The 24,646-nt window shown below is 34.9% G+C and overlaps 1 protein-coding gene across 11 annotated transcripts in view; it reads left to right on the top strand.

Annotated features, from left to right (window-relative positions):
- CACNA2D1 (calcium voltage-gated channel auxiliary subunit alpha2delta 1) overlaps positions 1 to 23,774 on the top strand; it is a 411,227-nt gene extending 387,453 nt beyond the window's left edge. For 4 of the 11 annotated variants that reach the window (XM_068669933.1, XM_068669922.1, XM_068669928.1 and 1 more), the window contains 11 exons: positions 919 to 1,005; positions 1,366 to 1,433; positions 2,598 to 2,636; positions 3,869 to 3,940; positions 4,056 to 4,208; positions 4,312 to 4,364; positions 6,944 to 6,999; positions 7,144 to 7,273; positions 8,298 to 8,410; positions 11,125 to 11,207; positions 19,093 to 23,774. In XM_068669933.1, the coding sequence (XP_068526034.1) occupies positions 919 to 1,005; positions 1,366 to 1,433; positions 2,598 to 2,636; positions 3,869 to 3,940; positions 4,056 to 4,208; positions 4,312 to 4,364; positions 6,944 to 6,999; positions 7,144 to 7,273; positions 8,298 to 8,410; positions 11,125 to 11,207; positions 19,093 to 19,209 (971 nt within the window). In that variant the 3' untranslated portion in view covers positions 19,210 to 23,774. Of the gene's footprint in view, positions 1 to 918; positions 1,006 to 1,365; positions 1,434 to 2,597; positions 2,637 to 3,868; positions 3,941 to 4,055; positions 4,209 to 4,311; positions 4,365 to 6,943; positions 7,000 to 7,143; positions 7,274 to 8,297; positions 8,411 to 11,124; positions 11,208 to 12,227; positions 14,028 to 17,913; positions 19,049 to 19,092 lie in introns of those variants that run through there. The other 7 variants (XM_068669921.1, XM_068669927.1, XM_068669923.1 and 4 more) reach the window with 3 other exon arrangements.
- The last annotated feature ends 872 nt before the right edge of the window (positions 23,775 to 24,646 follow it).

Raw genomic sequence — 24,646 nt, 5'->3', positions numbered from 1 at the left:
TGCAATTTTAAAGACTACTTTAAAAAAAAAAATTATTTGAGCAGAATTCTGTGTATTTCTTCAGCAGTGAACCTAATTTGGCAGAGCAGGTATAAAGGTCTGGAGTCCACAGCTCTGCCCACTGCACTGTAGCTTAGTTTAAAGTTTTGCTTTTGAATTCTATTTCAAATAGCTGTTACTAACCAAAGCAGTTTACATGAAATACTGTGATATTTAAAACCTATATGTGCACAATAGTAAGTGCTCGTTACTGATGTGAGTAGCATTAACCTTGCCAAGCTCATCTAAAAGCAGATGCTACCACAAATGACATATTTCCCTCTTAAACATATGGGATCTTTTATTGCTGTTATTCCATATGCATTTATTACATCTTTTCTCAATAAAACATTAACAAGGTAATTAAATAAATTCTTTGAAGTCTTTGTTGTTCCTTAAAAAGCTTCAGGGAATGTATTTTTAACTTGCTTTTTCATACTAAGCAGTGTTGAAAACAGGCTGAAGTCTGTCAAAGTAGTAATTGTCAGTTAGTGAGTGGTGTTAGTATACTCTGTATTGAAAAATACAGACAACAGCAGGATAAAATCTTTGGCTCTGATCCTAGTTTTAACAGTGTGTAAAGTTATTCATGGCTGTTTGCAGAAAAAAAAGGCTAGAGTAACTTTATGAAGAGACCACATACAAAATGTGAATGAAGAGAAGTAAGCAAAACTATTTCTCATAGTCATCTAGGTGTTAGTGATCTGAGCTATTACAGGTGATAAGTAAAAAAAGTACAACAAGGTTTTCAAATAAGCATTCTTGGAAATATTTTGGGTATTTGAAAAAGCATTAATTTCAATTACAGAAGGAGAGACTTTTATCTCACTTTTTTTTTTCTCCCTCCTTCTATGCCTCCTTTTTTTCTCCCTCCTTCAGAAAGTGGTGCCAATAGCTATGAAACAGGTATTATGGTAAGCAAGGCGGTGGAAATAACAATTAACGGGAAACTTCTGAAACCTGCAGGTAAGATAGAATGGAGCTAAAACTCTAAATACAGATCTTACTTTGTTGTTACTCAACAGTAAATGAGAAATTTAATTGAGATTTCAGAGGCTTCAGTTTATATAATATTATTTTCTCTAAGACTTTTAATCTTGCTAGTGGAAATCAAGCCAGCAATCTGGCTGTGTTTGAGTAAGACTAGTTAATTTATTAGTCTCATGAAGGGTGTTGGTGGTCAGACAACAGAGCAAAACTCATATTTTATCCTTTTCCAGTTTAATAATTTAGATGTTATTATAATTTTCCTCCTTTTTAGGATTCTACAGTTACCTTTTTTCTTTTGCATTTTACTAAAAAAGACTTTCATGTATTTCTTGTTAGTTGTTGGAATAAAAATTGATGCAACCAGTTGGATGGAAAATTTCACAAAAACCACAATCAAGAGCCTGGTAAGCAATTGACCAAGTCTTTTTTTTTGAACTTTATGTGCATTTCTCAAAGCTTCAGATGCAAATAGGTCTAACAGCTTTTTGTGCCAGAGTCACACTGATGCATTGATGCCAAGTAGTTGTGGTATTTAAATCATTCAAATGCACAAAATAAATCTACATTGAAACAAGCTGCATTTTGTACATGTCTTGCTTTCATAATTATAGAACATGTATAAAGACAAAGAAAAATGACATATTGTAGCCTGTAGGCTGCCTACTGAGATCATGATGTAGTAGTGAATAAAATCTACAAAAGAATTTATTTAAAAAAAAATGAAAAAAGTGAATTTATTTGTATTTAATATGGAGGGTGTGTAAGCAGTGACCAGTAAGGATTTATATTGCAATCAACGTCACAGCATTTTAGCAGAAATTAATGAAATAGTCACTTAGCCCTTTTATTTCTTACATCTAATCATAGAATCATGTTTGGGTATAAATGAGAAGGAGAAAAAGGTAAAGGTAAAGGAAAAACTAAATCATTATGTAGTATATTGGGAAAGGGGAGACACAAAATGGAAACAGTTATGGAACCACTGCATAAGGCGATGTTGCTTGGTTGTTTGTATATTAAGGGAATTGGTAGCTATGTAGGTATTAGAGTGAGGTAAATGCATTGCCTAAAATGTCAGAGCTAAGGAAAAAAATGAAAAAGAGAGAAAGTAATTTATTTAAAATGAATGACTGAAGCATTATGGTAACTATTTTGCTCACGATATAATGTGCGGAAACAGTTATGTATGTATATTCACACATATTGCAAGAAAAAGAGAGAAACATGCTAGTAATCAAAGCTAAATAGAGGTGGTGGGCTTCCTTTATCACATATGATTACCATACTTTGAGATTGGTTAAGCTTTTCAATCAAAAAGATACTTGGTAAATGTTTTCTAGGCTTTCTTTATATACTCAAAATACGTGCACATGTCCTTTCTCTTTTACTTTATACCTGAAATCTTGGTAAATCTCCACACACACACACACACACACACACACACGCCTAGGTAGGTTAATATACAGATATTAAAAATCACATCACTTGTCTTGATTGATAAATATCAATGAAAAATACAGTTTCTTTTGAAACACATTTGTGAAGATTACTATACTTCTGTTTTTTAGTGCAACAGTGAAATCTGTGGCTGTGAAAGAAACAGTATGGTAAGTATTCAGTTTATGAATATCTGTTAGTGAAAAAAATGACTAATTTTCTCTAGATTTATCTAGCCCATTATTCTATCATGTTATTATTTGAGGATTAATATTTTGAAAACTTAGCCATTTGTGAAAATTAGAAATGGAGAGGGCAAAAGAGGGAATGAAAGTCAGGTGAAGTGTTTGTTTCAAAAATCGTTGCAGTAAGATTATGAGAACTAGAGGGAAAAAGAAAAACAATAGAGTAAGACCAATAGAGAATGAAATGAAGAAAAATGTGAAAAAGATGACTTTCAAAGCACAAGGTAATGCTGAAAAAATTGAATAATTAAGAAGAAAATAAACAAACAAACAAAAAACAACTAGAAGAGTACCTTAGAAAAAGATAAATGTAAAGTGAACATTACCAGAGTACGTGATGTACCCTTCAACAATCATTAGTTATCCTCCTTTCCTCTGTTTCCTGACCATTCAGGATTTGAGGATCCCATAGCTCTGCTGGCACTCAGGAGAGTACAATTTCAGCAGCTATCACAGTATCAGATTCTGCCATGTGCTTAAAAGCTTTCTCTGCTCAGGTCTTCTGCGAGTTCTTTTGTGGAGTTTGAAGAATGTTAAATGCAGGAGTTATAACAATAATGGTAATCTGGGAGTCTATTTGGCCTCACTGCTATCTCCTCAATCTCTGATTACAAAGATCTTTTACAAAATACAAAGTATAGGGAACCAGTGGTCTTCCCAGTCCTGCACCTGACACCTGGAAGAAACTCACTGGGCAAGCATGAAATAGATAGAAATGTGAAAATAAACATGAACAGCAAGCTGAGACTGCCTTTAGGACCTTTACCATTAGAAGCTGCAAATTGTAAAGGACTTTAAACATGGCTTGAAAGCATATCAGAAGCCCCTTATTATGAGTTAAGATTCAGTTATCATCCAATTTCATAAGGATATAGCACTCTTACAACTACCAAAGGATTGAGTAAATAAAAATTTACAAAACAGTTTTTATGAAATTAAGCCACAAATAAGCCTTTGATCTCCACAAACTTTTATAGTACTGATAATGCTACTTATTTTAGCATAGTATTGGCCTCTGGCTATGGGGTTGTGATTTAGCCTCATAGATTGGAAGATATTTCTGAAGTGTTGAATAAAAAAAAATATTTCTCACAGTGAAAATATTTGGAAATATTCTTGGAAAATTCTACAAAACTTATTTTACTTTTTTATAATAGCATGTGGATTGTGTTATCCTTGATGATGGTGGATTTCTTTTGATGTCAAATCGGGATGAATATACTCAACAGGTATGTTTATTTTTAAGTACAGTTTTTAACAACTGAATTTTTTTTTATTTTTATTTTTTATAAGAAAACTACTTAGAAGTACTTTAATTTAACTCTATACATTCTGCTTCATCAGATTGGAAGGTTCTTTGGTGAAATTGACCCAGGCCTGATGCGAAACCTAATTAATATGTCCCTCTATGCCTTTAACAAGTCGTATGACTATCAGTCGGTCTGCGATCCTGAAGAAGAACCAAAGCAAGGAGCTGGAATTCGTTCAGCGTATGTGGTCAGTAGTCTCTCATAGGTTACTGGCATTTGTTTAAAAGTGTGCAGGTGTTTATACAAATAGCATGATCTTTTTTTTTTTTTTTTTTTTTTTTTTCCCCCAGCCTACAATAACAGACATTTTGCATCTAGGATGGTGGGCTTCGGCAGCTGCCTGGTAAGTACAAGTGTGTAGGAAATCTGCATGTCAAAACTGGAGTTCTTCAGTAGTTTGAGACTATTAGTCGTCCCCTCTCCCCCCCCACACACACACACTCTGAACCCTTAGTTTCTGCCATTCTGCCAAGGTGAAAATTCTTATTTCTCCAAATTCCTTTGAACATTCAGTGATCTGTAAACAGTCAAATTCAAAACTGCTCTTGCCAAGTTTTGTGACTGTGTGCTCTTACTCTACAGTCAGCTTCAGCAAGTAAACTGGGATTAATGGTCTGATTGGCAGCTGTGAAGGTTCAGATGAAAGGCTAAGGGGGCCTACAGGGAGGAACACTTTATCAGGGAGTTTAGTGATAGGACAAAGGGAAATGGCTCTAAACTAAAGAAGGGGAGATTTAGATGAGATATTAGGAAGATGTTCTTTAGTTTGAGGTTGGTGAGGCACTGGAACAGGTTGCCCAGAGAAGCTTTGGATGCCTCATCCCTGGAAGTGTTCAAGGCCAGGCTGGATGGGGTTTTCAGTAATCTGGTCTAGTGAGAGGCATCCATGCCCATGGTAGTGGGTTGGAACTAGATGACCTTTAAAGTCATTTCCAACCCAAACTATTTTAAATTATATTCAGAATTAAAGGTTATTTTCAAGAGCCATGTAGACAACACTATCAGCTACTACCCCCACACCAAATTGTGGTAAACTGCTGGGGCTGATGTGAATTTTTTACTGGTGTGAATTGCACTCGTGGAGACTCTCTCTTCATTTTTGTAAAGTTTCATGATACTTTTTAGAGCAATTATCAAGCTGGAATAAATTACCTATTTTATGGAGTTAAGAGTTAAAATATATAGCAGCTGAACAAACATAGTTATTTTCTCACAGCTAGCATTGTGAATATTATATGTTCTTTTTTAATGTTGGTTACATTTTGTTAACAGCAACAGCTAAAATCTTGGTTTTCTTGGACAACAGCAAACCTCAAAAGCTGGAGATGGGCAGTAATCCAGAAGAGAAATTTGAGCTTTTCACAAACAGAGAAACTCTAGTGTATCAATGTTCAAATCAGACTTGGTGGTCTGGACTCAATTTAGACCTGAGGTTTATTTCGTGTGATGTTTAACTTGAAAGTACCACATGAAAGTTCTTTCTGTGGACATGTTTTTAATGGAATCTAGGTCAGGAGCAGGCAGAGAAAGACATTAAGCAAGCAGAGTGGGCTGACCAACAATGGATTCAGTGAGGCACCTGGCAAAAGGAAACTTGGAGAAATAAGAGAAAGCAGGTTGAAGAAAACTATAATGTTTCAGGCAATAATGTGAGATAGCAGAGTGATAATTTCAAAAAATATATGTGGGATACATCAGCATTTAGTTAAGACAGTATGTATTGTTTCTCCTTCATGTTCTTTTAACTCAGACTTTGCAGTATTTCCAGGCTGCCTTTTTCACTCATTCCCTGTAAATTCTGTGCCCCCTTATGAAGGGCTGCATGAGGATTACTGTTTTCAGTCAGCAAATTCTATCACTGTTGAATGGTATTAGGTCTCTTACCATCCATGACGGTGCACTGTCCATCTGATGATTCAAGGCAGAAAGGTGTGGAAGCAAATCCGGAGCTCCTTCAAGCACTACCTTGACTGGAAAGGTGACAGGCAGATTCAATTTTGTTACATGCACATCACAGAGGCTTTAGGAGAAAAGGAAAAAAATCCTAGAGGTTGAATAAAATTGTACAGTCCCTTCCCACTATAGAACAGGCCTTGTAATAATGTGATAAGGAGAGATCCGGTCATGTTTGTATTTAGAGGCAATCCTAAAACATGACAACAGGGAGCTACAATTTTAAGGTTTAAGTAGAAGCAGTGAGGCAAGGAATGTAACTCGATTCCTGTTTTGGTAGGTGAGTAGGGGAGAACAGGGCTAACTGGCAAGCCAGTACTTGCTTCAGGTAAGTAACACTGGAAAAATGTTATCAAGAGTGAAGAAAAATAATTTTGAAATATGTAGAGCTCTTTAAACCTTAGTGTTTTGGCATCATCTAGGATGAAAATATATCCCATACCTCAAGAGCAGGAATGGAGATGATTTTAAAAGTCAATGGTTACAGTCATTTTTGTAATATACTTGTTATGTGCCGGTGTTCATCTCCTCAGCAAGTTAATGAACCTTAATTAGTGTAAAGTATCTAATTCAGGAGCATTTTTCCAGTGTAGGGTGGGGGTGGGAAGTTCAAAAGAAGTTCTAGTTGATTTGAGTGCTGGAGGAACACCACTATGCCTCTTCCACCTCCTGCAGAGAGATAAAAGGAAGGCATGGATGGTGTGATAACATTTCCATTATGTGAGTTATAGGCACAAATGATAGCAAATTTCAACAGTGGAATAAAAGATTATTGTGAAAGAAGACATGAGAGAAACTGGAAAGAGTAAAACTGTAAAATTTAAAAAAACACAGCTTTAATAACTGGTAAAAGTATAATCAGCTGTGATAATTCTGCTATTAATCTTGTTTGAGTAAATTTTGAGGACCCAATAAAATACAAAGAAGACAAAAAATTTTAATGAATATATATCGTCTTTCTGTGTTCAGGTCTATCTTACAGCAGCTGTTTTTGAGCTTGACTTTCCCACGTTTCCTTGAGGCAGGTAAGTCAAGAGAATGTTAGAGAGTCAACTTTGACTGAAAAAGAAGGTAAGAATCTAGGCTGGGAGCCATATTTGGATCTCCCCATTGTGTCCACAACATTTAAAATGTCATTATTTATTTATTTATTTTCATTTTTCCGGCAGCTGATATGGAAGATGATGATTTCTCTGCTGCCCTGCCTAAAACAAGTTGTATCACTGAGCAAACTCAGTATTTCTTTGAAAATGATGATAAATCTTTTATTGGCATTGTAGACTGTATAAACTGTTCAAGGTAAGTCTACAGTATTAGTAATAGCTTTTGAATATTAATTTTTTATATAAAAGATAAGGACACCTTTACAAGAACAAAAATGTATTTTGGATTTATTACATCAAGCTCACATAAGCAAAGTAGAGAAGTATACAGGCAGTATACTGATAATTTGCATTCTTTTTGTATTTGTTTAGAATAAATTTTAATTGTAATAATTGAATTATCATAAAAGCATTTTACTCAAATTTTTGTTTAATAGTCTATATGCTCTGTGAAAATGGATCTTGTATTTCTGTTGCTGTTGTTCTTTTTTTTTAAATGTATTTATTACATGAATTAAAGAGATTCTGTAATATTCAGAAGCAGATGATTTCCTTTAATCTGGTTATGTGTTGGTTATGTGATGGTCAAGAAGATTATGCAATTTATCTTCAAATTTACCTTCTAGTCAATAGCACTGATCATTTAAGAACTGTCGTATTACAGTATTAACTTCAGTATTTATCAGTCTCTGAGGGTATTGTTGGAAAGCTTGGAAATATTTTGTCTTGAATAAACAAATAGTTGGATTTTCTAAAGATGATTCCTTCACCCTCACACAGCACACATACCCTAAACCTGTTTCTTCTCCTTCTTACAGACAGGTTTATGTGTGTTGTTTTTTGTATGGTTGGTTGGTTTTTGTCTGTTTGTTTGTTTTTCAGTGTTACTAGGAGAAAAATTGATGCTGAACTGATTTTATTTCTCAGTACAGCTACTGCTTTAGCAGCACTGAACTGTAAAATCAATTATAGGCCTTAGATGCTCTTTTCCATTTTTTTTCCTCTAATAAGTCTAGTTGAAAGGGGGGACCGTGGAAATGTCAAAAAGATTACAAAATTTGTTATAAAGTTTCTTACTATTCATTAATAGAAAAGATAAACAGTAGAAGGCGGTTTGATTCTTAGAAGTTGGATTACTTTTTATTCCAATCATGTGTGTCCTTCTCATATATGGTTTTCCTTGTTTCATTTAAGCATTTCTTTTTGGCTTTTTTTCCCAGACTTTATCATGCAGAGAAGATTTCAAACACCAATCTAGTATTCATTATTAGTGACAGCCAACTGCTATGCCGCTCCTGTGATCCAAAACCACTGATGCAAGCAGAGAAGCCGGGTATCCTTTAAAATCATGTTATTTAGTTATGTGGATTGATTTTTTGGGATATGGAATACTTCAATATATTTGGAAAAGAATGACCTGATCATGTATATATTAGTAGCATGCTTATCAGAGTACTTTAGGCAGCAGATATTTGTGGATAATACCACAAAGTGTCTGAGGCAGCTCTCAGAGAGATAGAGAGCAAAGCTGTTTTTTGTGAGGACCTAAACAGGAATGGGCTCAGAGGGACTTAATGAAGCTTCCACAAGGCAGATGCAAAGTCTTCCAGGACAAAATGCCATGCAACTGGACAGGCTGGGGACTGAGTGATGAGAAAAAGCATTAGAATAAAGGACTTGAGGAGAAGAAATTGAAAATCAGTTGGCAGTATGCCTAACAATAAGGAGGGACAGTCACATCATGGGGTATGTTAGCAGGAGTATAGCCAGCAGGCTGGGAGAAATGATCTCTCCCATCTCATCCACACTGGTGAGACTGCATCTGGAGTGATTTGAATGGTTTTGGGCTCCCCAGTATCATACTGACATACTGGAGCAAATCATAGAATCACAGAATCATAGAACTGTTCTTAATATGTAGCCTAAACCTACCCTTTTTTGGTTTAAAGCCATTCCCTTTTGTCTTATCACTATACCTCCTGGCAGAGTCCCTCCCCAGCTTTCCTGTAGGCCCCCTTTAGGCCCCTCTGTAGGGCCTTCTCAGAGCCTTCCCTTCACCAGGCTGAACAATCCCCACTTCCTCAGCCTCTCTTCATAGGAGAGGTGCTCTAGCCCCTTGATCATCCTCATGGCCTCCTCTGGACTCATTCAAGTCGTTCCATGTCCTTCTTGTGCTGGGACCCCAGAGGTGCAGTAAAAGACCATCAAGGTCATTGGCAGCTGGAGTGCAGGACTTACAACAGGAGCTTGAGACACCTGGGCTTGTTCAGCCTTAAGAAAAGGCAAAGGTATGTCTGTCTAAAGAAATAAGAAAAGAGGGAAACACCAAGATAAAAAAAGGGTTTGGTCAGTAAAAGTTGAGTGCTGCACTGATGCCTGTAACACTCAGGCAAAGTGATTGAGGCACTAAAGTATATGCTTACTACCAATGAGAACTACTTACTCCTTGTGGAAATTGCTTTAACCATCAAAGGCTGGAGTTTTCCATCTGCTATCATAGAATTTCTTCAGAGCTGGTTGGAGACGTAGGATGGTATACCTGCCAAGTACAGTCCTTGCTGCACACACATTAAAATAAAAATCATGTGAAAGGTTGTTCTAATGTAAAACAATCTCCTGAAAGAAAAGCAGATAGTAGAGATGACTGTATTTCTTTGGCACAAGTAATGCGTTCATTGCCACATTAATAAAATGGGAATTCCATCTACGCTTGGGCTGAAAAAGGAAGTTACATCGGGGTGGAAGTAATATTCATGTCATCACAGAGCTATGTAAACATATCCTAATATTCTAATTGGCTTTGGTCCATGACAGTTTGATTAACTGTTTCTGCTGTCTGAATTTATGGACAGGACTTGCTACAGAAAATGAAGCACGTTTGATGGGAAATGGTCACATTACTTGCATTTCCCTGTGGGGTTCCAACCTTCCAGAGAGCAGTAAATGACCTCAAATGGCAGTCTGAGCAGCTGGGTGGGCTTATATTGACTAAATGAACTATTTTATTTTTCATTTCAACTATGCAGCTAACCTCTCTTTTCTGTAACTAAGATACATTGTGAAATGCAGGTGTAGCATAACATCACACAGATAGGCAGAATGACCTTTAGGTGCTATTCAGATGGATATTATTAGGCTCTGCTTCCTTCAGGCTGGTACAGCTTTGCTTGTACACATGGTCTTTTAGAGTTTTTCTATGTTTCTATTTCCTTTTCACCTGGGACCCCACAGAGGAAAGGGGAGGTGAGTCTGATAACATCTGAATGAAGACAGAAATAGATTGCAGAGCTGTAGAACTAAATTCCCTGTCTTCTTGCCTTTCCTTCCATGGGGCTTTTCTACTCACAGCAAAACACTGCATGAATAGGATTGATTCAAGTATAAATTAGAGCTACTAAGACAGACAAAAGTTTCAGCAGTTGAACGTTCAATGTTTTTTAAAAAACTCAAGCTTAGCTTTAATGTGTGTACTACCAACAGTGCAAATGATTAAAGAAAAAAAAAAAAGACATGATAGTAATGCAAACAGGTTCAACAGAAGACTGTTTTGCAGAGTTTTCTGTACCAGTGCCTTTCTAGTGTGTTGCAATGATTTTTGTTCCTTGTTAGCCTGTAGCTAATGTGAGGTATAGCATATATGCTTAAATATCAGAAGTTATGAGTTTCATGTAAACTAATGCATTACCTCATATTTACAGTTAGATAATTAATAGCATGTCCTGTTTCTACACTGCTGTTCTGCAGTTGTATTTTATAGTAGTCTTCTCCACTGAATTGCTTATAAGATCCAAGACCCAGCTAAGTTTTCTATCATTTACTATCAAAGTCTGCAGTTGAATGATTTTGTCTATGAGATTTAGGGTTGTATGCTTATCATAAAGCAGGTAGTTCTTATAGGTCTTGGATTATCATTAAATGTGTCCCACAAAAGTAAAATCAGAATGTTAATCCTGGTGTTAATCCTGGTAATATATGATGCACACACACACAAAATAAAAAAAAAAATAAAAAATAAAAAAATATCATGTTCCTTAACAAGCAAAACAGATGAAGGGCCAAATCCTTGTGAAATGGTCAAACAGCCTAGATACAGGAAAGGTCCTGATGTCTGTTTTGATGAAGCCAAACAGGTAAAATTGAACTTGTAGCACTTTAGAAATATCTTTAAGAACAATTGTAGAGTTGTTTTAGAAGAGTAGGTAAAGTTATGTTTAAATGTACCTTCTTGCCTGATAACCTCTCTATCACTAAACATACTGTTCACTCTAGACCATAGTCACTCTACTTCAAGTATCCCATGATTTACATAAAATTTACAGCTGCTTTCTTATCTGCCTTTCCTGTAACCATTGTACTTTCACACATGATTCTGACTAAAAAATAAAATAAAAAATCAGCAAGCATAAAAATGATCTGCCTGCAGTGCTGTAAAAGTCAACTCTTCTGTGGATTTGGCAAACAGATGATAATCCTGGTTTAGAACTAGTATTTTTTTATTAGTATTTCCAAATAGTATTTAAGGTGTTGTTAAATGGTTAAAGTCATCTGTTCTAGGATGTTGTTCCTCTTAGAAATTCTGCAAATGTGAAAAATTGACCTTAGGTCAGATTCCTAATAAGTAGAAAACTGTGTTTCTTTTCTGAAATCAGCAAAGCTATGCTGCTTTAGTCCTCCCTGTGTTGTATACATTATTATAGTTTTAAAATAAAAAATAACTGTGCCAGATACACAATTTATTTTGAAAACAATCTACATACTTTATGAAAGAGAACGTATTTAATTTAGAATGCTCAGAAAATCATCTTAGTGACTGACAAAGGTTAAACAAAGTTGAAAAAACATTATGAAGCTGGCTAAATTTTGGCCACTGTAAGCATTCCAAATCCTTCTGATACTATTGTGTGTGAAAGTACAAGTCTTGCTCACTAGCTTGGTGTGCTACTCAGTGTGTAAGTCATGTGTTTTGTAACAGTGGATTATTTTGATTAAGTTTATTTGCAAAATTCGCCATGAATCTCTTGCTCTTGGGTGGATGCTTTCACATTAACTCTGCTAACTGCCAGCAAACTGCATGATATCTCATCTTGTATGTCTTTTTTTCTGTGTTTTCTTTCTTTTCCTCTACTTGCTACTTTGCCTGTTATTAATAGGATCAGCCTATATGCACAACGAGTCGTGCCTCTGCCATGATGTCCGCTCCTATCTTCATTTTTCTGCAAGTTTTCATGTGGTGTGGATGGTCAGTTACTTTCTCTAATTTTTTGTTTTGTTCTTGGCTTATAAAAATTAGCAGACTTTTCTTTTACTAAGTGTACAGAAGAGAACAGATTGAAGCAGGTTCCAAAAGTAACAATCTGGGTAAAGTAACAATATTAAGGGAAAATAAATACAAAAGAAAAGAACACCTGTCTGGAGCCTTATAAATCAGAATTACAGTACACAAGACCCTCTCCCATAGCAAATACAAAGACACAGGAAACTGTGGGGTTTATACGGTCAACTCTTTGAGATTACATATGTACCAAGTCAGTATTATTCCCTTCAAAACATTATCCTTCTAATGAAATACATGAATACATGAATTTCTGCATGTTGACCTACTGCAGACTCTCGGGTTCATAACAAAAGCCCTGACATTTTTGACTGTGTTGTGTTTAATGGTGTAAGAATTTCTAGTACTGTGCTAGTGACATCTATGCATGAGAAGTGCTGATCTAACGAGAATAAAATTCATGTTGAACTTGTATACTGACAGGGTTTCTGATCAATATTATTGCCCAGAAAACCACTAGATGGAGATACTAACATATCTATCAAAGTAAAGCCAACTGACAGCAGAAATGAAACCTTAGAGGCCAGTTTTCAGAGTTAGTGTGGTAAAATGTTAAAAACTGTAACAAACTAAAAAACTTCTTGTATTAATGTATATTCTTTTTATACCTGGGGGAAGGTTCAATTAATATCACTTGAACATCAGTGAAGAAAGCTTAAAGTTATTTTTAACAGCTGTAATTGAGTAATTTTGATGTTTTGTATTTTGTATTTAAATAATCTCATTTCTAGCAAACCTAGAATCTTGCACAGAGATGGCTGAAGGTTGTAAGGAAGGGTGAAAGTCCTTTCCCCCAAGCCAGTGATATTTCACAGTCACATCTAGATAATATCTCATGTGCTTACTTGTGCAATTTGCTCTGCAAGTAACCTTATTTTAATTAGAAAGCTACTCTCTAATGTACATAAGGCAGAGACTCACCTTGAGCTGAATTTTTTATGGCCATAACAATCTTTCTGTTCAAGAAGGCAAACAAAAATACTTACAGTTAAAGATCCATGAAACATGCTTTTAGCTGATAGACTTTTGGCAGCAGAAAAATATAAAAGTAATTTTGTTCATCCATTCTGTTTTTAATAAACTTGTGATTTTGGTAACAGGTTCAAACTGGGCATTAATCCGCATAGTTTTATTAAAGTCACTGAAGCCAACATAAAATAGCTGATCAAGTTCAACTTTTTTTTTTTCCTTCTTTTTTTGTTTTTTTTCATCAACCATAACAGAATAGTCTTTATCACCCCTTGAATACTCTGCTCGTACTGGTTTTGTTTGCCATATCTTAGAATAAAAACTACAAGATTTTAACTCCTTCTGGGAATACCTTACTTCTGTCAGCTCCCAGGGATTCTCAATTACAATTGAGTATTTGAGTTTTGAGAGTGAATAGCACACCAGACAACTGTAACCATATTGATAGGACTGACTGTATGCTTGGTCTGTGGGTGGGTGGCTGTATGGCTTTGACAGTGTCATGTGGTAGTCCAGACAAAGGAAGATAACAGAAAATTTGTGAAACGCAAATCCAGTGATACCTGAAATAACTCATAAGTACAAGCAGAGGTGTTTTCCATGCAAGATGGAGAGCTTATAATAAACATATGCTTATAATAGGTATAACTTTGAACTTATAACTTTGAATAGGTATAACATTTGATATCAAAGGTCAGCTCAGAAGTTCTTTGGCAAGTACCTTTGTTTTATCCTATTCATGGTATAACATGATGGGTCCTGATAAAAGTTTCAAGATAAAGTTTTGGTGTATGAAGTAGTTATAGTGTACCTCTAAAGCAGAAACAAGTATGTATATAGACTTAGGTGTGTATCTATATGTATTTTAATGTTTGTCTTTAAAATTTTGGACTGGCTCAGCCTTCCAGGAAATATTGATGTAAAGCAATGAATATGTGGTTTTGATACTTAGCAATGAAAGTATGGTTTTGTTAAGATGTTCATTTGCATTTTCCAAGTACTGAATCATTTTCACAGTGTATAATGTTGTAAAATAACCCTCTCAGGAATTGTCATAGTAAGACATGACATGAAGGAGATGACATTTGGATTTGATGCTTCTTCACCTCGAGCATGGAAGGAAATTTGACATGTGATTTATTAACACAAGAAATTTCTGATACAGTTTTTATGAAAAGAATCTGGCTAAAGAGAATTCTTTTCAATGAAATAAATGCTCAAAGAGAAATAATATACAGAGTATTATTTAGAAGGTAACAGAGGGCATCCCCAACTAATTTGTTCCATATTTAGCACTCCTGAATGTACATAGTAGTGACTAATGGGTTGGAAAATTTCAATGAAACTACTTAGAAGGTAGTTCAGTGTCTGATTGCACTGGCAGGGGTAAAGAGTGAAAATTTTGATATGCGATTTGTTATAAAAAGATATAAGAAAGCTTAGAAGTAATATTTACAGGAAACACTTGAAAAATTCTCTTAAAACTGAGGAATGTGTTCTCAAATACAACATCTTGAGGACCACTCAGAACTGAGGTTATGCTGAAACTGGCTTTGTTCTCATCCAAATTAATGATGGGATTCCACTTAATTCAGTAAAACTGCTGATTCTTTGAATTTGTGTACATATGATATAATTGGACTTTCTTCACTTTTTTTTTTTTTTTTTTAATTATTACTATTTCTTTTAAATTTCAAGCAAATGAGAATTACAGTGTGCAATGCTGGGGATGAAAAAGTATTTTAGACAGGATTCACTGTAATTTCCTAGCCACTATTATTTTTGTCCTGTATTGGGACACAAAATAATAATAATTCATGCCAGAGAGAATATTTAGAAATTGTTCTTAGCAGAACTGCTGGTTTACCACTGTCAATTGGTCTACAAAACTCAGAAATTCAATTTTACTTTGATCAATATAATGCTGAGATCTTACCTGCCTTGAAATATGTGGATAAATCTTGTGTACTTTTGTCTATTGCAGTTTAACTCTGCCATTCATAATGAGAAAGTGTCTCTCCTCTGTGAGGCTTCCAAGACATTCTTCATTATGTGAAGTTATGTGTCCTTTAAAAGCTATTCTGTGTAGACTTAGAGTGAGAGCAAGAGGTATTAGAATACTTCTTTTCAACCCATTAGGAATACTACGTAGTGTAACAGTTTAATTTTAAAATTTAATTATGAGACTTAAATAAAACATCTCAAAAAGCAAATAGAAATGGGCAGTAAAGTGGAGGATTTTTTTTTTGTGTTGTTTTCCAAGTACGTGTAGTGGTAGGATTAATTCATCAATATAAATTACACAATATTTGGTCTAATGCAGGAGTGACATGAAATCTGAATACTGTATAATGGAAATGTCATCCCTCTTTATTCATCTGGATGCCATTTTCACTATGATCATATTTTTCCTTTCCTATCATGCACAGATTTGCTTTAAAGCCTTTAGTTACTTCTTATATTTTCTCTAAATATCTCTCTTCTGTTGGAAAATTTTAAGCTTCATGCTTACCTTTAGACTATTTCTCCAAAGGTGATTCTTCTAAGTAATTTATGTGATGTACAAAGAGGTAACACTGTTTAAGTACAAGTTTATGTTCACTGAATACATGTGAAGAAACCTTTACTAATATTACTGTTTCTGATAGTAGCTCCTGTGAAGAATAAAAAACGCAGTTATTTTTAGGCAGTTTGAATGGAAATAAAGCTACATGATTAGACACAATGCAGATGCAAAAAGTGGCAGAGCCAAACTAAAAAAAAAAAACAAACTAAATTAAAAAAAAAATAATAAAATTAAAAAGTTCAGTGTATCTTCAGATCTTAGTGTCCTACTCCAAATCTATTGCACTTACATAGTTGAGTTCACTTAAGACTTGTTTGTTGACTGGAAGCAGGAGTTTTTAACTTGCAAAGTGCCATCAACTAGCAAAAGATTAAGACAGTATTACAGAACTAAATTATGAAGCTAACAGATGGCAGAGACATGTCTGGAAATGGCTACTATTGATAAGAACAGCAGCTAACATGAGCTACTTACTTTAGGACAGAATTAAATTATTTATTTATTTTTGCTGAGGAATATCAGGAATATCAGTGCTATTTTTGTCTTTTTTTTTGTTTGTTTTTTTGTGTTTTTTTTTTTTTACATCTAAATTTCTTCATCCAAGTGAATGTTATAATTCCTGTGATTTACTGAATTTAATTTGTCTACTTGATCTGATTTCCAGTAAGTTTATTCCAAACTGATCTGGTTCCTATGGCCTCTCTTCTTTAAAGAATACATTGCTTGTGGTGAGAATTTCATGAAAGTGTTTACCCCTAACAACTGATACACATTGAAAACTCGTTGAAATCATTTGGTATGCCCTGTAATCCCCAAATTACCTCCTTACACCTCTGTTACCAAGCAGTTGCACTAATCCTGTACTTGGCAGTGTGCTTTTTTTTTTTAATTCAAAACTTCCTACCATCATTTTTAGTATATGTTGTGGAGAGGTCATCAAAATTCTTTATCAGCTTTCCTAATTTCTGGTTTATATCTAATTTGCCATTTTTATGTGCTTTCTTGTTCTTGCCCATTTGGGTAAATTTTATTTTCATTCCTTAGGTACTGACCTTTTCCCTGTTTAACAGCCTGCTTAATCTCTGATTCAAGCAGAAGTTAAGAATTTATCTATTTATTTATTTATTGTAGTTGATGTTGTTCCTTTTCTTGATGTTGTTGTTTGTTTTAATTGTGACATCTGTTTTACCTCATTATCCAATGCAGTATTTCTAGACAGCTTTTTCTGTTGAGGGTCTTGCTTTTTGGGCTGCTTCTTCCAGGCTTTTTCCTGTTTTTTATTTTTATTTTATTTTTATTTATTTTTTTTTTCTTCCTGTCTTTCCTTTATAACTATTGTTTATAGTTTTCACATAGTTCCCTTTCCTGAGTGTTTTGTGTTGAATTGTTTTGGCCTGATCTTTCACATGGTAATGCTAAGCCCAACTGCATTGTGGTCTACAGAGCTACTAGACCTGTACTACAGAGGTATAGAGCAGCTTGCTACTAGTAATTTTGAAGTGGGCCCTATGCACCACTGATGATACAAAGACTGTTCCAGGAGGCTATAATTTGTTTTATCCAAAAATGTGATCTCTACATCTCTTTGATAAGGCATTGATGTAGTCTATATAAGGCCTCTTTAATCTCATATATTGTTCCATGATTGATACTGTCACTTTGATCAGGTGGTCAGTAATGTATTCCTAGTATTAATTTCTTATTATTAGACTCTAAAATGTCATACCCAGAGGGATTCCATCATGCTTTCCTTTCCCTGTAAAATGCTTATCTTATCCCAATCTATGATCATTCACATATCACCATCTACCTGTATGTCCTACACCACCATTCTTACCAAGCTGGTAGTCCGACAACGATCTATCCTACTGATTATTCTCCTTCTACTGCATCTCTGTGATATGTGTTATTTTGAGGTGCTTGACTGATGACTTGTCTTCATTATCCTATCTTAATTTTTTGCTCCTAGAATTGGTGTAGAAGAACTTGAAAGATTTGCTTAAGGATGTGCTGGTAAATTGAAGGCATTTTAATGAGCCTCCCTTTTTTATTCTGTTTGTACTGCTTATTTTTCCCCTGGGCTTTTCTGAGGCACAGTAAATATTAGTTATGCTTGCCTCAGAGGCATGTCAGTTTGAACCAGGAGCTGTTCCATGCTCATTGGCTTTTCTCTGCTTTCTGCTTTAAGTGTTCCTCTGAAACCTTTGGCATTTCTGTATGAGCAGCAGGGCTGTGTTAGAATTAAGGTGTACTCTGTCCTTCCTGCACTTTTCTCCTGTTCAAGAAGCTTCCCCAGTTCCTGAGGGCACCAAAGTCCCTTCCCACCTACACTGTTGTCTTGTTCTTGGAGACTCTGAATATCTTGGTGTGAATAAAGGGAAAGCATCTTTTTATAATATGGGTATAGGATACAGTGAAAACAAGCAGCAGAAGAAATATTTCCAACCTTTATAACTACCCATGAATCTTGGATTTGGTAGACAAAGCCATGCAAGGGGTGGCTGAAACGTTTCCCTGGAACTTTAGATAAAAGATATTACAGCCAACAGAATATGTATCAAATACAGGATTTGTATTATTTTTTTATTTTTTTAACATATCTTCATCTGCAGAGGATATTCTTTTTAATGTGTGATTGTGTTGATGTAATGGGAATGAACAGTCTGTTATTTGATTTCATACCTTGAAAAGATATCTTTTTTTTTTCCATCTTTCCTTGCAATAAAATGATACTCCGATCTCCAAACTGATGTAATTTTAAGTAACATAGATGTGGATTACCAGGGCCCCCAGGTATATTTCATAGCATTTCTTGTTTCATTGTATAAAAATCCTATCTAGTTCATAAATGACTGCAGTAAGCCTTGTAAGTATTTATTTTTCCCACCCCTATAGTTAATGTAGTAAATCCATTCCATGTATCAAAAATAAGACAAGCTTCCTAGAATTTCCAATTTCCTAGAATTATTTTACTGTGCTTGGTTGTTGTTGTTGTTGTTTGTTTGTTTGTTTTCACAAAATAATGTACTTACGATGAAAAATGATACCTCAAGGTTAATTCAAAATGCCAAAGCTTAAAATGTAGATAACTTATCAGGAAATTTAGGTGTGATTAATGTTAAATTATTTTTCCTTTTCTTGTCAACAGGAAGATTCAGCCGACTGCGGTGGTGTCTCTGGTCTGAGTCCATCACTGTGGTCTATGGTAGGAATTCAGTTGGTCCTGCTTTGGCTGTTATCTGGCAGCAGACACTGTCAGTTATGACCTTGCTAAACCAAAACCTGCATAACTTAATCAAGACCCGGCCAAAACAATAGCCTCAATTTCATTTTAAAAAGGGTCAGCTATTCAGACAGCAGCAGAACAGCAATGCTCATGTCTGGTTATCACGCGTTGTGAGACTCATAAAGGCACCCACAGTGGCTGCATGTTGGAGTATCAGATCCTTAAACGTGTGTGAATGCTGCATCATCTATGCCATCTGAACAGAATTCTATATGTGCTTCATTGGGGAATCTAAGGGTGTGTTTTTTTTTGTTTTGTTTTGTTTTTGTTTTGTTTTCATTTGTTTGTCGTTGTAATCTTGATGACTTAATGTAAAAGGGCTCCCCTGAAAATAGCTTATGTACATGATGTTCTTTTAAGCTTTGAATTTCTTGAAGATTTATATTCTTTTACATGAACATTTATTTATATAAAATACAAGAAAAAAAGAAAATGTGCTCCCCAATATACATTACTAGCACCACAATGGCTGCTTTGAACATCAGTTTTGTCCAAACTACTTGAGTGAAATGAAGATATTAGCTAGTCTTCATCAGAAGCTCAGCGTGATTGAAATGCTTTATGATGAGTGTTTTATTCTTCCAAAGTTAATCAGAACGGGTATCTTGAAATGTTTTGGTAAGTTGGTAACTTGTTAATTTAAAGAAAAGGGAGAAAGGAGGAAACTCAAAACATAAAGGTGCTTGAGAGTTTAACTAAAAAACAATTCTCATTAAACTTGGTGTTATTTTCTATCAGAAAAATCTTAATTTCAATGTAATATTCACCTCCTTTTCACAATGCAGATATATATAAAGCTGGTCAAGTCCTTCAAAGGCTCAAAGAAAAATGCTTGTGAATAAGAAATGTATTTGTGATATTTGAACGTTGGTTTCCAAGGGTATTCTGCATGATGATGATGCTATGTTACTGTTTTTCAGTTAGTTTTCTTTGATGGTAGAGTATAGTCCATTGAAAAGGTAACTGAGTGGTTCTTTTATTGTGTGAGAAACTGAACATTGCAATGTGTTGCAATCAAACCATTTTAAAATATATTATGAAACAGAGCTCTCTGAATATACTGTGCAATGAAAAAGCTGAGAAAATAGGGTAAATTTAGCTATCGTAACAAAAAGTCTGAGTTGGATTTTTTACAGAATAGGAATCTCACATGAAAACCTGTGTACAGATATTTTAAGTATATAAAAATCAGATTTTACATATTTATTTTTGAAAGTATATGTTCACTAAGGTTCATATCAGGTTCCCCCTTTGTTTGCTTTATATGAAATTCATCCATAGTATTAAAACTGATTCTATGGCTATTTATTATTGAAAATAGCAAATTTAACAGCAAAATTACCTGGTTGCTGAGATTGGGAAAAATCTAAACAAATGGGGAGCCTTGAATCTGTATGTATGCACATTGATACTTGATTGTGAATAATAATTTTAGAAGTTGTTTTTATACGACCTCATTGGTGATACAGATTGGTGCAGTAAATTACAATATTACAGTGTAGCATAGTGTTGATGCAAAATATGATTTGCGCTTTTTTCTAGTTTTCAGAACTAAACAGTATTGCAAGACAGCTAAACCAATGAATGTGCAACTCTGCTGATATTGTATAATTCTGCTAACAACTGCAATATGCAAATATTACCATGGCACAATACACTAGCTCTTTAAAAAATAAGAAAATGCAAAGCATTGGTATGTGTATGCTGGCAATTGATTGATATAATTTTGATCATGTCAAAAGCTTAAAGAAATAATTGGGCATGCATTAATATCCTATGAAACCTGAAGATGCTACTCAAAGCCATGGCATGGCTTAAAAGATCAGACTTCTACTGTAGTTGTACCCATAGCTGGTTTGTTGTTTTTCTCATGTACCTTGTCTCCAGCTATGTATTTTCTTCTGTTTGGGAATACAATGAGTGAAAACAGTAAAAGCTGACCTTCTGTTCAGTGATCAAATTTAGCATTTAAAAAAACATCTTTAGCAAAGTCATGGGGTTAAAATTACAATTAACTGTGTTGGATGACTTCAGGTCCTCCTCAGGGAAGGTGAGGTAATTTTGATACTATGGGTGAAGATAATCTTGGAGCTCTTCCTTCCAGTTATATTACTGCACTTCTCTTCACCCTGTCACCAGCTATCACTTCATAAAAAATTGGTTTGAGACTTTCTAATGCTGAGATTGCATCCTGTATTTTTTCTTAACATGGTAAATTGAAATCTTACGGAGGAACAAATTTTGTAGGATTAGGCCAATACTTAGTACACTTATAGCTTTTACTTTAAGATTACTTCAGATTCCCATTTTGGTCTTTTAATTTCTTGAAAGACTGTCAGTATATTAAGCACTATATATTTTTCACTTAGCTACCCAAAAGCTACTCAAAAGAAACCCTTCATGGAAAAGTTATGTTATGTGTATGTTAGAATAGTTTACTTACACTGGTGAGCCATACTCTAAGCTACCAAATAATCATTTGATTAGAGTCCGTAGGCAGAAAGAAAGATGGCACTAAGCCATGTTGCCACAGAAAACAGCTGGGGCTTTTGCTCTCATCTCACTTCCCTTAGAGGGCTCAAATTAATAAAAGGAGGGAGAAGCCCATGCAATACAGACACCTTAGACTTCTTGGGCTATCCAAAGAGGAAAATATTTTCTGTTCCTCTCCTCTGTCCCTTTGTAGGACTTGAAGAAATAAGTCTCAATATAAACACCTAGCCTTCCAGCCATTAAAGTCAGGATCTGGCTTTACCTTTGAACAGGTAAAAATGAAATATTGGCTTCTGTTTGTATAAGAAATATATATATAGAAGTGATATTACTGAATATAAGTGATATCCAAGTGATAATCAAGATTTGTTAAAATGCACTACCTATATATCTACAAAATACAAAACACCAGAAAGCAAATGCAATGTGAACATTAGCTATCTCAAAATGTGAAGACCAGTGAGCTACGAATAACTTCCATGGATAACAACTTATTCTTATGCAGAAGAGCATAATTACTCTCACATAATGTATAATAGTCATCTTCTCTATAAGAAAATAAAATTGATCCTAGGCTTTAAACTGAGGCATTTTCATGTTACAATATGCTGTAAAAAGATTTATTTATGTATTTTTAGGTCAGATAATAAGCTATGTCGATATTTGCTCAGATCCTTTAAATAGCACTAAGGGACAGAGATAAACTGCTGGAACTGTTTTAGTTTACACAGAAGTCATGCAGCCTAATGTATGTCTAACAAATACCCACCATTAAAGTTCTTACAGCATGGCATTCTACAAAACGTGATCTGAGGACTTAACATGAAAGGTTTCTTTTTAAATTTTCATTTAAACAACCAGCATTACTGCCAGAACACTGACCGTGGTCCATATTTGTAACAGGTTTTTAACATGACATAGAAGGTTTGATTGACAAGATTTTTAGGTCCTCTACCTTTAAGATTTTAGTATGATCTTTTTCATGTTTCTAAAGCTTGAGGCTTTATTGCTTAACTTGACAAAAACAAAACAAAACAAAAAAATAAACAAAAAACACACAGTGTTGCTGCCATTTGTAAGTTTTCCTATAATCCTTTTACTAACTTAAAAACTGGCCTTAATGGGTTCAAATAGGCAGTATCCCTTTTAAGTGACCTTTGCAACCCAAGTGTTACTTGCTGTTAAGAGTTTTTTGGTATCACTGAAGAGACATTAAGAACTTTTTTTTTTTTTTTTTTTCTCATTAACATGTAAACTCAGAAAGTGTGCTTAGTATCGCTTAATTTCAGAACACAACCTCAATCCCACTGGTCCTAAAAATTCAGATGCTAACACACTGGTTATTAAGAAGTATATTAATGCCTACAAGGCACTTCGATGTTCTGATATTTTTAGAATGACAACTAAAGGTGAAATCTTAATAACTCTTTCCTTAGCTGAAATTTTACCCTAGCTTCACCAGATATCCAAGCCTCTAAAAAGGCCAGATTTCTTTTTTTTTTCTTCCATACCACAATGTTAATATTGTTAATACTCATTGTACACTACTGTAAAAAGATTAAAACAAAGTGTCTGAAAACAATTCAAGCATTTTGAAAAGTTAGCCTCACCCTCTTCCCAGCTGCTTGCATCTGTACCATTTATGGTTTAAAAGAAAAATATCATCTTGAAGAAATAATTTCACTGAGGCTAAAGGGGTACTGTCTTGTTCAGATGCCATGAAAATGCGATTGTGATCTGACAAAGCTGTCTTCTCTTCTTGTGTTTTATGGAATATCTGGATCATGCTTTCTGGGATACTTTTATTGAAATGCTCAGTGTGCGTTTCTGCAAAAAAAGGCTTGGTTGCTTTTTACAAGGCAAGCAGGTCTTTCTCCCTTTTATTGTGTTCTCTTGACACTTTTGTGGAACTTGACAAGCCTGAAAAAATAATTTTTTGTAAAAATTTGTATAATAATGTTATAAAAAGTTTATAATCCTAGAACTGTTGTGTTAATCCTTGTGCAAAAACAGTATATTCAGAATAAAAGTTTATCATTTAAAATCAACAACTACTTGGATTTTTCATTCTGTGCGATAAAAACTGGAAATAATGGCTGCATAAATAGCTGAATAATATGTCTGAATTTGCTACATAATTGCACACAAAAATCTGAAAGAGAGATTTTCTGAAGAATAGAGAGTGACTTAACCAGTTCATACTGGGGATTAAAAGAGGATGTGCAGCAACCCCCCATTTGCGGCTGTGAAAATTTCAGAAAGTTTAAAAAAATGTAACCAAGGAAAACTGAGAGTCTGTAAAGCAGTCAGTGAAATAATAGTCTGTAAAGCATCCGAAGTAGCCCCGTTGTTTTGAAACAATTGCTTTTGGAAGGACTGTCATTTACTAACTTGTAAACATTGATGAAGTCCAAGAGTTCATTCACATGAAGAAGCAGACTAAAATCAGATGGCTCAGATGGTGGCTGCCCAAGTCGCTGCCCCACCTCTGGCAAAGATCAGAGCCTGATTTATGAGCCAGCTTCTGTACTGCTGCAGTTCTCAGCTAAGCATTAAATTCAAAGTGGATCTATGTACCTTTACAAACAGTCTCGAGATGTTTAGGAGTTACTTCACTGGGTTTTTAGATTTAGTGTGGTGGGAATGGTAATCTCCATCTAAAGGGCTGGGCAGATGGCTGCAAGTGGTAACTGCTTCAGAAGCCTGATTTTAATCCTTTGCTGCGTATGTGTCAAAGCCCAAAGAGAATGGCAGTCATAAATTACACTGGATTTACGGAATCCCTGGGGAGTCAGATAAGAGAGCAAGAAATCAAATGCAGATTCTAATGCTGCAAAGTACCCAATCGCCCATGTGGAAATGCTACAAGGCAGCACATGACACTGCAGATCAACATCCAGAGATTACTGGCCTCAACTAGATT

The sequence above is a fragment of the Anas acuta genome, chromosome 1 (genome assembly GCF_963932015.1).
Source record: "Anas acuta chromosome 1, bAnaAcu1.1, whole genome shotgun sequence".
Taxonomy (NCBI): domain Eukaryota; kingdom Metazoa; phylum Chordata; class Aves; order Anseriformes; family Anatidae; genus Anas; species Anas acuta.
The sequence above is the reverse complement of the archived record's forward strand: the minus strand, read 5'-3'. Positions and strand labels throughout refer to the sequence as shown.